General features: G+C 39.2%; 1 protein-coding gene across 5 annotated transcripts in view; it reads right to left on the reverse strand.

Moving 5' to 3' along the window:
- Positions 1-12,245, reverse strand: part of tpp2 (tripeptidyl peptidase 2) — a 125,145-nt gene that overhangs the window by 56,614 nt on the left and 56,286 nt on the right. For all 5 annotated transcript variants that reach the window (XR_011886596.1, XR_011886597.1, XM_072263477.1 and 2 more), the window contains exons 14-18: positions 8,582-8,739; positions 7,038-7,114; positions 4,991-5,097; positions 2,131-2,285; positions 1,916-2,032 (exon numbers count right to left, since the gene is read on the reverse strand). Coding sequence is in view for 3 of the 5 variants with exons in the window: in XM_072263477.1 (XP_072119578.1) it covers positions 1,916-2,032; positions 2,131-2,285; positions 4,991-5,097; positions 7,038-7,114; positions 8,582-8,739 (614 nt within the window). In the remaining 2 variants the exon portion in view is untranslated. The remainder of the gene's footprint in view (positions 1-1,915; positions 2,033-2,130; positions 2,286-4,990; positions 5,098-7,037; positions 7,115-8,581; positions 8,740-12,245) is intronic.

Here is a 12,245-nt window from a genome sequence, read left to right on the forward strand (position 1 = left end):
TTTGGTCCCCTAATCTGAGGAAAGACATCCTTGCCATAGAGGGAGTACAAAGAAGGTTCACCAGATTGATTCCTGGGATAGCAGGACTTTCATATGAAGAAAGACTGGATGAACTGGGCTTGTACTCATTGGAATTTAGAAGATTGAGGAGGGATCTGATTGAAACGTATAAGATCCTAAAGGGATTGGACAGGCTAGATGCAGGAAGATTGTTCCCGATGTTGGGGAAGTCCAGAACGAGGGGCCACAGTTTGAGGATAGAGGGGAAGCCTTTTCGGACTGAGATTAGGAAAAACTTCTTCACACAGAGAGTGGTGAATCTGTGGAATTCTCTGCCACAGGAAGCAGTTGAGGCCAGTTCATTGGCTATATTTAAGAGGGAGTTAGATATGGCCCTTGTGGCTACGGGGGTCAGGGGGTATGGAGGGAAGGCTGGGGTGGGGTTCTGAGTTGGATGATCAGCCATGATCATAATAAATGGCGGTGCAGGTTCGAAGGGCCGAAGGGCCTACTCCTGCACCTATTTTCTATGTTTCTATCTCCTGATTCTATGTCCCTGCTCACAAGTGACTGAATTTCATTCCTCACCAACAGAGCGACCCCACCCCCTTTTGTTCTTAAAGGGTGCAGGAAACCAAGTCCCAAAGACTTAGGATTTGCAGAAACAAATCTCTGCCACCTTTAACACTATTTTTTTGCAAAGGTGACCCTTAGTTTTATATTACCACACAAGAAAAATAGTGTACTCATATCCACCGTTAAGAGCCCTAGAATCATGTACGCTTCAAACAAGGTCCCTCTTGCTCTTCTAAACTCTAGCAGTTACAAGCCTAAATCCAGTCCTTCTTCACAAGATGCTTATCCACTCCAGTTATTAGTCTAGTAAATCTCTGAATTTCTACCATAAAGAAAGAAAATCATACTATATGCAGTAATCTTGCCAATAACCTGTATTACTACAGTTGCATTTGTGAAAAGAAAGTACATACAGCATGTTACTTCAGGTATTCTACAAGGTAATGGATCTTGGTCTAATTTTGCAGCAAGTTTTCACAGGAAGAAACAGAAATTAAAAAGTTGATATGCAATAATATCAACGGAAAACCAAAAATGTTTGAATTGTACAAGAATATTTAATATAGGGATCATAAAATAATGTAAGCAGAGGATACAGTAAAAGCGTTAAATGTTTACTTTTGGAACATCTTCACTTAAAAAGATGATGATCCTACCAATAACACACTGAAGATGACAGAGCTAAATAGAATAAAAACAGATTGGGAGGAAATGCATGAAAGAGCTAATGAAGAGCCTTTAACCAGAAATGTTAAACAAGCGAGAATGCCGGAAATATTCAGCAGCTCAATAACATCCGTGCAGAAAAAAAAGTTGATTTTCAGGTTTATGAATTTTCATAACAGCAGTTCTGTTGAAAAGTCATTGATCCCAAACAGCAACTTTGCACAGATGTAAACTAACCCAAAAGTATTTGCATATTTGTTTCATTTTTACTTCCCACTTACAGCATCTGCAATCTTTCATTTTCATTTGTTAACATATGATGGCTGATATGGACTTGCTCTAAGAAAATTGTTCAACTGTCTTGAATATCTTACTTAAAAACAAGCACAAATGAATATTAGAACCCACTAACACTTTAACCTTCAATGTGGTTATCTTATGTCATCAGAGAGATACATATCAGACAAATAACACAAGATACAAGTTAGTGAACTTGGTTCAAAATTGGGGTTTTAAATTATTCATTATAAGTAATTAAAATATACATCATATTGCTTAATTTTGTAACTGCTCTCAAACTGTATATAATTTTAATTAAAATTTAGCTCTAGGGATTGGGTTCAGTTAATGAAATCTGAAATATTCAACCATAAAATGAAAAATAAGAACTTACAATGTGTAGCTGGGAGGGAGTACAAAGAATTCCATGGAAGGAAATGGTATAGTTGATATTGACGTCACCAAGATTGGCCCACCAACGGGCAATGCAAAATTCTAGCGTTTTACCATTCTAACAATAGTAAAAAGAGGTCAAGTTTCAAGATTAATTTTCAAGAGTTTAAAGCAAAAGTTATTGAAATGTTTTTATGTCATTAGGTTTATGCTCACCAAAACTGGAAATGCTTCACAACATGATCCTTTCTCTAAGAGTGATGTGAATTTATAGAACTCATTAGTACGATAAGCTTTTTGTTTTTCCAGTTGCACTGCATGAAGGACAAACTTTGAGGACACATCAGGTGAAAGTGAAGAAATAGTAACCTCTGTAAGAAGAAATTAAAATAATATAGAAATAAGCTATGGCACTACACTCTTTATTGAAATGGTGGCAATGCACATTGAGAGCACTGACAAAGACTCTTTTCATATCTACAGTATCTTGCAGGTACACCACTCGGCCTCTGTGGTCATTACCAAATCTGGTTGGAGAAGTAGAACGACGTGGGTAATGAGGAAGCATAAAAAAAAGACAATGAAAATTTCAGAATCTTTCCTGCACTGTTGCCAATGCTGGCTGGCCTGAGAGATCACATATAGTGCCTTGAAAAAGTATTTGGCCCCAACCATTTGTTCGTATAAATGAATATTACAATCAGAGATTCTGATCAATTTAACTGAGGTTTTTTTATTTGTGAATCACATGCTTCTTTCTTCACAGTAGAACCCAAAAAAAAAAACAGGTAAAAATTGTAAAACATGAAAACTAAAAATTCAAAATCTGAAATGTCAGCAGTTCAAAAGTATTTATTCTCCCTTTCTTCTTCTTCTTGGGCCCTTAGCTCCCAACTCATCCCCCTTTGCTCAGTACTTAGTTGTATCACCTTTCGCAGATATTTCAGCCAATATTTTTGGATAAGTCTCTATTAGCTTTGCACACCATGATAGAGCAAAATTCATTTCTCCTTGCAAAATTGCTCAAGATGTGCCAGATTAGTTGGGGAGCAGCACTGAACAGCAATCTTGAGGTCTTGCCAAAGATGTTTGATCGGGTTAAGGTCAGGACTCTGACTGGGCCACTCAAGGACATCAAATTTCTTAATTTGAAGCCACTCCATGGTTGCTCCGGCAGTGTGCTTTGGGTCATTGCCCTGCTGAAAGACTAACTTCCTCCCCAGTTTATGCTTCCTGGCAGAGGCTAGCAGATTTTTAATCCAGGATCTCGTTGTATTTAGCAGCACTCACTTTCCCATCAATCCGGAACAGATTCCCAGTCCCTGCTGCTGAAAAGCAACCCTACAGAATGATGCTACCTCCACCATACTTTACAGTAGGGATAGTGTTACCTGGCTAATGCTCAGTATCAGATTTATGCCACACGTATCATTTAGTGTTGGGATGAAAAAGTTCCACTGTAGTCTCATCTGACAGCAAGACCTTCTTCCACATCTTTACAGTATATTCTAAGTGATGCTTTACAAAGATTTTACAGGCAAGGCTATGTTTTTTTTAAATAAATATAGCCAGGGCTTCTTCCTTGGCACTCTTCCATAGATACCCTTTTTGTGCAAGACCTTAGAGATTTTGGAACCATGAACTTCATCACCAATTGCAGCCACTGACTTCAGAAGCACAACCAGAATGACTGTTGGCATCACAGTAGCCTCACTTATATATTGTTTTTCCACTTTTTCACAATGGACTGTATTGAGCTCCAAAGTATGTTTAGTGCTGCACCCTTCCTCAGATTTGTGCTTCTCTATTATCATTTCCCTGACTTCTTGTGAACGTTCTTTTTTCTACATTTTGGTTTGGTCTGCTGAAAATCTACCATACTGTTGGACCTTAGAAAGAGGGGATACTTATTTTTACGAATTCATTGAAAACAGGTGATCCTCCAATTTTCTACAATAACAAACTGGGTGAGTTGGTTGGGTAATACAGTATACTGCACCGGAGGAAAGCTGGTGTAGTAATTACAAAGGGGATGAATACCTTTTTAGCCTCACAATTGTGATTTCTGATTTTTATTAAATTATTGACAGGTTTCGGAATTTTTTCTTTTGATTTGACATGATGCACAATGTTTCGAAGATTAGCTCAAAATAACCCTACTTCAATATATTTTAAATTCAGAAAATGAGACAGTAAAATGTGAAAATAGTTGTGGGGCTGAACACTTTTTCAAAGCATTGTTGGTCTTCTGATTTTGCAGATTAAAATTATGACACAGTGCCACTGAAAACACTGAGTATATGTTTCTTAGGCTTTCTAAACAAAGATGGCAGTACCTGCCCCTTCACAATTCTTACACACAAAATGATGTGAGTTGCACAAGTTTGGGGTATCTTCCCAACCGTTTAATTATCTACCTGCCAAGGGTGAAAGCAACTTAAATTTATAATCAGCATGGTCATATTGAAAAAACTGTCTTTAGTCAGTTTTATTTTACTAATATTCCATACCAGCTTCTTTAAGGCTCGGTCACTAACCCTGGTCAGTTGAACAAGATGAACTAAACACCAAGCCCACAGATCAATTTTCACTGCGAAGTCTTACTAGTGAATGCTTTACTGAAAATAATGGTGAACTGGCCTAGGTAATGATGAGAGTATACTGACAAACATGAGAAGTTTATCCATTCTCATCAGTCAACAAATAAGAACATTTATACAAACGCAAACATGAGGAAATCTGCGGAAGCTGGAAATTCAAGCAACACACATAAAATGCTGGTGGAACGCAGCAGGCCAGACATCATCCATAGGAAGAAGCACAGTCAATGTTTCAGGCCGAGACCCTTCATCAGGACTCCCGAAGGGTCTCGGCCCGAAACGTCAACTGTGCTTCTTCCTATGGATGCTGTCTGGCCTGCTGCGTTCCACCGGCATTTTGTGTGTGTTACATTTATACAAATGTCAGCACATGTCATACACCAAAATTACAAGCTGGTGAAAGTACTTTAAAAGCAGAAACAATAGAACCCATTGATTTTTGAGAAGGAACTCTTTTCAAAATAAAGTGCCCTTACCAGTCCAAGTAGCTCCCCAAGGTACTTCAATAAAGTGCCGTCTGATCTGGCCAGGTTTAAAGTGAACATCTGTGTACACAAGATCATAACCCGAGGTTTCATGTAATCTGCAACCAAGAATTCAGGAAGAGGCAGGGTAGTTTATAAGAATTTTAGAAGAATAAAACTTTAAGATTGAATAAATGAACTGAATAAAAAGGGAGAAAGCATGCATCACTATAAAGGAATGAAAACAGGACAAGGCTGGTGGTAGTATAGGTAGGAGACATTACTGGAAAGGGAAGTGAGACATTAACAAAAATATCTCAGCACTGCCTGTCTCCAGACCAGGACTCCTGCTGCTTTTAACTCCGACCCACGCCCTTCTGATTGCTCAGCCCCATTTTTCCTTTTTCCCGGAGCCCTGTTGCCCTTTCATTTTCCCCTCTCTCCTCTCATGAACAGCCCATTACTTTCCTCTCTCTGCCTCCCTCTTCTCTTTATTCCATGGTATAACGTCCCCTATAAGATTCCTCCTCCTTCAGCCTTTTTGCCTGTCAGCTATCACCTCCTAGCTTTCACATTATTCCCGTTTTACCCTCTGTCCCACTCTCCAGCCTTTCCTCACATGCCTGGATTCACCCATCATCTACCAGCTTGTGCTCCTACCCCTCCCCCGCCCCACTTTTATTCTGGCTTCAGCCTTCTCCTCTTCCAGTACTGATGAAGGGTCTTGGCCCAAAACACTGATATTCATTTCTCTCCACACCTGCTGCCTGACCGCTGAGATCCTTCAGCATTTTGTTTATGTTGATCCCAAATATTTGTGGGGCTTTTGTTGTTGGTGCTGAAGATCAAATGAAGGGAACAGAACAAGGAGTAGGAAACAACTTGATGCAAGCAAAGCTTTTGGGAGCAAGCTAACACAGGTGCAATTGAACAGCTATAGTAAATTAATCTGGGCAAGAACATTTCAGAGAAAGGCAGTGAAAATAAAAGATTCGGTGGGAAGATCAGGCAGAGAGGTCACGTGAACGCAACTAAAAACAGCAATTAATTTATAGACTACTCAATTTTAAAAGGCTTTAATCAGAAGTAACTTTAGCACTGACAGATAGCAGTCAGAACTTGATAATCAACAGTGGTGTAGAAAGGAATGGACAGCCAACCATCTTACAGGCACTTCCTGGCACAATGCAGGCAACCAGAAAAAAGGTTCTAAGTCCGTTAGAACAATGCAACAAAAAGGTTGATCTGTTAGCATTCATAGATATCATGAAATCCAGGTCAGATGTCATGGAGTTAAAACACCAAGCAATAGAGGCTATAAAAGTGTTCTGAAAGAGAAATGGGAGCTTTGCTGACTATTTTTAAAATAAGGTCACCTGCACCAAGATCTTTAAGAGCCCCTAAATTTACAGCATTTACAGATTTCACAGTATTTACTTCAGTTGTAAGCAGTTCAGGTGATTCACATGACAATTATAAATCTTTCAAATTTCAGCTGAGGATACATAAGGCTTCTACTTGAAAAGTATGATGAATGAAATGTAGTTTGTGTAAAACAATTTATATAAATATAATGCAAAATTCTGAAAATGGGACCTAGTAATATTTTATGGGTTTCAGCTGTTGTTAACTATGAAATCTTGATTGAATAGGTTAAATTAACTATCGAAAAATAAGTGTGCTTGGGTCCTATAGCTACCTTGGAAGTCTGACACATTGATTTATTTAGAATTACATTTTGTTTAACTTCCCACCATATAAATTTGAATGAAAGACTACATTGCAATACAACAGTATATGTATTCTGGTGATTTGGTGGAACAGTCATTAAAACAGCTTGTCTATTCAAGGCAAGTATTATATTTACATAGCTGAAAGTTGACAGGATAAGAATTTTACAGTTTGTAATTTGTTCTTCAATTCGTTTGTAAACATTCAGTTAATTTTGTCTCCAAGTGAGGTACAGATCAGAACAATTATCTTGCCTGAATCAGAAGGGTATGAATTCAAGACGTCCATAACAACAAAATTAATTAATTGATTAAACAAGTTTACTAACCGTGAGGGCACGATAACTGTTATTGGAACTCTAAACAAAGGCCCAGCATCAGGGGCTGTGGTATCATATGCACTGACCTGCAAGAAATGAACAAATAACTACATTTGCTAGTGAAAAAAAAAACAATGCAGTGTTACATAGAGTACCATAAAATGTTACAAGTATAGTCTCCAATTGGCAGTGAGAATAACGCCAAGTCTCTCCCCCTCCGCGCACACGCACACGCGCACACACACAACATTTTCTAACAAAATATGCAGAAATCAGTGAATTAACTAAAAACAAATCTTACTGTTAATGACTCAGAAAAATGTTGGGCTTTATTATGATTAACAATTCATTAAATGGGAATCTGAGTTTTACAATAAACAAGTACAGTAGTATTTGGACAAGACAAATACTTAAATATTCCATATTTTTGTAGAATAGAAGGCCCTCAATACAAAATTGGTTAATAATTGGACCTTGAAAAGACTTATCACTTTCATATACTTTGTATTGCATTAGTTAATAGTTTTCCCCAAGGCTCCTAAATGCATTGCAGTGATAACTATTATTGACTGAAGGGAATTAATTGATAAAACATGAAGGGAATTAATTAATAACACATGAATCAATTACTTACAACAGCAAAATGAATTTTATTTTTAAAATTCAAGACTTTTGATTTATAATAAACTATCTGAGACCATTTCATCAGAAGTTTTCATCTAATACAGCCTAATGAAATTTGGACAAATTTAGATGTAGACAATAATAATGACAACCTTCAACCAGAGATACATTCTTTTGAATAATTTCAGAAAACTCTATTTGCTAAATTGTCCAGGCCCCCAGAAATTAAAAAAAAAACAGACCCAACAATGGCCTGCAACAGATAGCATGTGTGCATGATACTGAAAACCATGTACAAATATAAAAATGGACTAACACCATAAAACGAATTATTTGGCAAAAGCACAAAGTGACATGGCTAAGATACCCAAGAGACTGAAACAACTTTAAAAATCCTCAAAGCAATGACATAACCCTTATAGCAAATAATGTATCAAAACAATCAATTAGAAGTGAAATTACACTGGTAACAAGAAGTGAATTGAAAATGAATGTGAGCGAAGAGGGACAGAAAGACACAGCAGTATCATTTAAACATGGCAATTACATGAAAAATAATTGAATGAAAAACATACAAGAAATACAGACGAGAAAATTTGTAGATGCTGGAAATCCAAATAACAAACACAAAATGCCGGAAGAACTCAGCAGGCCAGGCAGCATCTATGAAAAAGAGTAAATAGTCGACATTTCAGACCAGGACCCTTTATCAGGACAGGTCTCTGCCTGAAATGCCAACTCTTTACTCTTTTCCATGGAAGCTGCCTGGCATGCTGAGTTCCTCCAGCATTTTGTGTGTGATTCAAGAAATAAAGGTTCTCTTCAAGATAAATCTGCTTTCCTTTTGCATAATCAAAAGGAACATATATAAACCATATTTTAAGCATATAATGAGTAAATTTATTAGAAACTTATTTTGCACAAAATACCTCAGTAAAGTGCGCCCCTTGTCGAAGGCCAGAGGGATTCACTCGTATAGTTATATGTCTACATTGATTCATCAACTCCAAGTGACTAGGGCATTGAATCCAAGAAGCATTACAGGTTAGTGCTAAGTGAAGTTGCAGAGATATCCGCTCAGAGTTTTCTGTCAAAAAAATAGATATGTAAAGCACATTTATAAAGAAACGCAAAGTGGCACAAAGAGCAGGATGCTCTCCAACCTCCGGGCCGCAGACCGGAGGTTGGGGACCATTGTCTTTATCGACTACAGATGGTTATACAATACATCGTCGCCTCAAAACTAATGAATAAGCTTCAATACTTGGGCCTCAATACCTCCTTGTGTAATTGCATCCTGTCAGTTCAGATTGGCAACAACATCTTCTCCATGATTTCCATCGGCACAGGTGCACCACAAGGCTGTGTGCTTAGTCCCCTGCTCTACTTGCTTTACACTTATAACTGCGTGGTTACGCACAGCTCCAATACCTTATTCAAGTTTGCTGACACCACCATTGTTGTGGGCCAAATCAAAGGTGGTGACAAATCATCTAGGAGATTCAAAATTTGGCTGAGTGGTGTTATAACAACAACCTCTTACTCAGTATCAGCAAGACCGAGGAGCTGATTATTGACTTCAGGAGGAGGAAACAAGAGGTCCATGAGCCAATCTGGAGAGGGTCAGCAACTTTAAATTCCTCGGTGTTATTATTTCAGAGGACCTGTCCTGGACCTAGCATGCAAGTGCAATTACGAAGAGAGCATGGTGGCATCTCTACTTCCATAGGAATTTGTGTAGATTCGGTGTGACATCTAAAATTCTGACAGACTTCTACATATGAGAGGTGGAGAATATACTGGCTGCATTACAGCCTGGTATAGAATGGAACATCCTATAAAAAGTAGTGGATAGGGCCCAATCCATCATGGGTAAAGCTCATGCAGCACATCGGCACAAAACATTGTTGCAAGAAGGCAGCATCCATCATCAGGGACCCCCACTGTCCAGCTCTTGCTCCCTTCTCGCTGCTGTCATCAGGAAAGTGGTACAGGAGCCTCAGGACTCACACTACCAGGTTCAGAAACAGTTATCACCCTCAACCATCAGCCTCTGAAACCAAAGGGGATACCTTCACTTACCACATCATTGAAATCTTGCCACAACCTATGGAGTCACTTTTAAGGACTCTTCTTCTCCTCATGTTATTGATATTTATTGTTTATTTATTATTATTTCTTTCTTTTTGAAATTGCAGTTTGTTGTCTTTTGCACACTGATTGAAGCCCAAGTTGGTGTGGTCTTTCATTGATTCTATTATGGTTATTATTCTATTATAAATTTATTGACTATGCCCGCAAGAAAATGAATCTCAGGATTGTATCTGGTGACATACACGTAGTTTGATAATAAATTTACTTTGAACTTTAAATATCATCATGAGCCATCCAGGAAGCTGAAAACCTCATAGATGAAACTTTACCTGAGGTGGTCACACAGATACTAGGTGGATATCACCAGGGGAAGTAAGGGCATTAAGCAGCCAGTGCAAGGTTCCCCTGTAGCCAACTCTCCCCAGTAACAAGTATACCCCTTTGGATACAGCTTGGGCGGGGCAGGGGATGGTTGAGGGAATCACCTATCAGAGCACAGCAGTAGCCAGGCCAACGGCACTTTGGACAGCTCTGAGGCTCAGCAATGAAGGGTAAAGTCAGACAGGGCGATAGTGATAGGAGATTCGATAGTTAAGGGGACGAACAGAGATTCTGTGGCTGCAAAAGGCACCAAGTGTTAGGGTCCAGGATGTCTCAGAGTGCTGCAGAATATTCTCAAGAGGGAGGATGAACAGCCAGAGGTTGTGGTTCATACTGGCACCAATGACATAGGTAGAAAAGGGGAAGAGGTCCTGCACAGTAGGTATAGGGAGTAAGGAAAGAGGCTGAAGAGCAGGACCTCCAAATTATTTCTGGTGCCACGCGCTAGTCAGTGCAGGAAAAGGTAAACAGTACAGACGAATGAATGACTAAGGAACTGGTGCAGGAGAATGGGTTTCAGGTTTATTGGAACCTTTTCTGGAGCGGGGTTGACCTGGACAAGAGGGACGGTTTGCACCTGAACTGGAGGGGAACCAATATCCCAACCAGGAGGTTTTCTAGTACAACTCGGGAAGGTCTAAACTAGTTTAGCAGAGGAGATGGGAACCAGAGCACCAGGTCAGAAAATGGAGGGATAGAGAAGAAGGCAGATGTCAAGGACAGTAAAAATAGGCAGGAGCAAAGTAATAGATAAAATAAAGCAGATACTTTGAAGTGTATGTATTTTAATGCTAAGAGTATTATGGGTAAAGGTGATAGACTTACGAACATGGATCAGTACATGGATCTACAATATTGTGGCCATTAGAGAGACTTGGCTGAGAGAGGGACAGGAATGGGTGCTTAATGTTCCAGGGTACTGATGTTCTAGAAAAGATAGAGGGAGAGGGAGGTAAAAGAGAGGGGGGAAATTCACTATTAATCAGGGACAATATCACAGCTGCACACAGAGGAGACATAATGGAGGACTGGTCCACTGAATCTAAATGTGTATAACTCAAAAATAGGAAGGATGCAATCACTCTGATGGGATTATACTACAGAACCACCCCCTCTCCCCACCCTCAGTAGCCACCAGGACACTGAGGAACAAATATGCAGGCTGATTAAGGAAAGATGTAAAAATAATGGCGGGGGGGGACGTCAACTGGGACCTTCTCAGTAAAAAAGGTTGAGATGGAGCAGAATTTGTTAGGTGCATCCAGGAAGACAGTCCAAGAAAGGGAGGAGCTGTACTGGATCTGGTGTTGGGTAATGACCTTGGCCAGGTGACTGACCTTTCAGTGGGTGAGCAGTTAGAAAGTAGTGACCACAACTCCTTTACTCTTAAGATAGCTATAGATAAGGATAAGTGTGGACCTCGTGGGAGTGTAGCAGAGCACTAGGCAAGAACTAGGGAGAGTTAATTGGGCAAGTCCACAACCGACATGTGGAGTGTTTTTAAAGACCAACTGCACAGAGCACAGGACAGCTATGTTCCAGTCAGAAGGAAAAACAAGGGTGATAATAGTCAGAGAAGCTTGGATATCAAGAGAAATGATGAATTTAGTCACAAAGAAAATGGAAAAGTATTTAAAGCTTAGGAAACTAGAATCAAACAGAACACTTGAGGATTATAAAGAAGCCAAAAAAGAACTCAGGGGAATTAGGAAGAGGAAGAATCAGCTGTAACAATATTTCAAGGCTCTATTTACGTAGCTTATGCACAAGATGGTAAGCTGTCTTATTGAACCACTGAGGTCAAGCAATGAGGTACTCCAGCATTGAAAAATGGTCACTCATCTTTGAAAAAGACAAAGGTAACCAGATCTATTACAAACTAGTCAGTTTGATATATATGAAAAGGAAAATAGGTTCATTTATCTAGAAGACAAGGTGATTCGCAGAAGACACCGATTTTGGAAAGTAAAATTATGCTCAACGACAATGTGCTGTCCGTCAGAGATCTGTAAGGTTGTTTAATGCATTACCACAGTTGATTATTTAAGACTGCGTCAAAAGCTAAACACTTGTTATAAGGAAGCAAAAAATAGGGAAAAGAATTACTGCTTGTGAGCT

Source organism: Mobula birostris, chromosome 7 (assembly GCF_030028105.1).
Source record: "Mobula birostris isolate sMobBir1 chromosome 7, sMobBir1.hap1, whole genome shotgun sequence".
In the NCBI taxonomy this organism is placed as follows: domain Eukaryota; kingdom Metazoa; phylum Chordata; class Chondrichthyes; order Myliobatiformes; family Myliobatidae; genus Mobula; species Mobula birostris.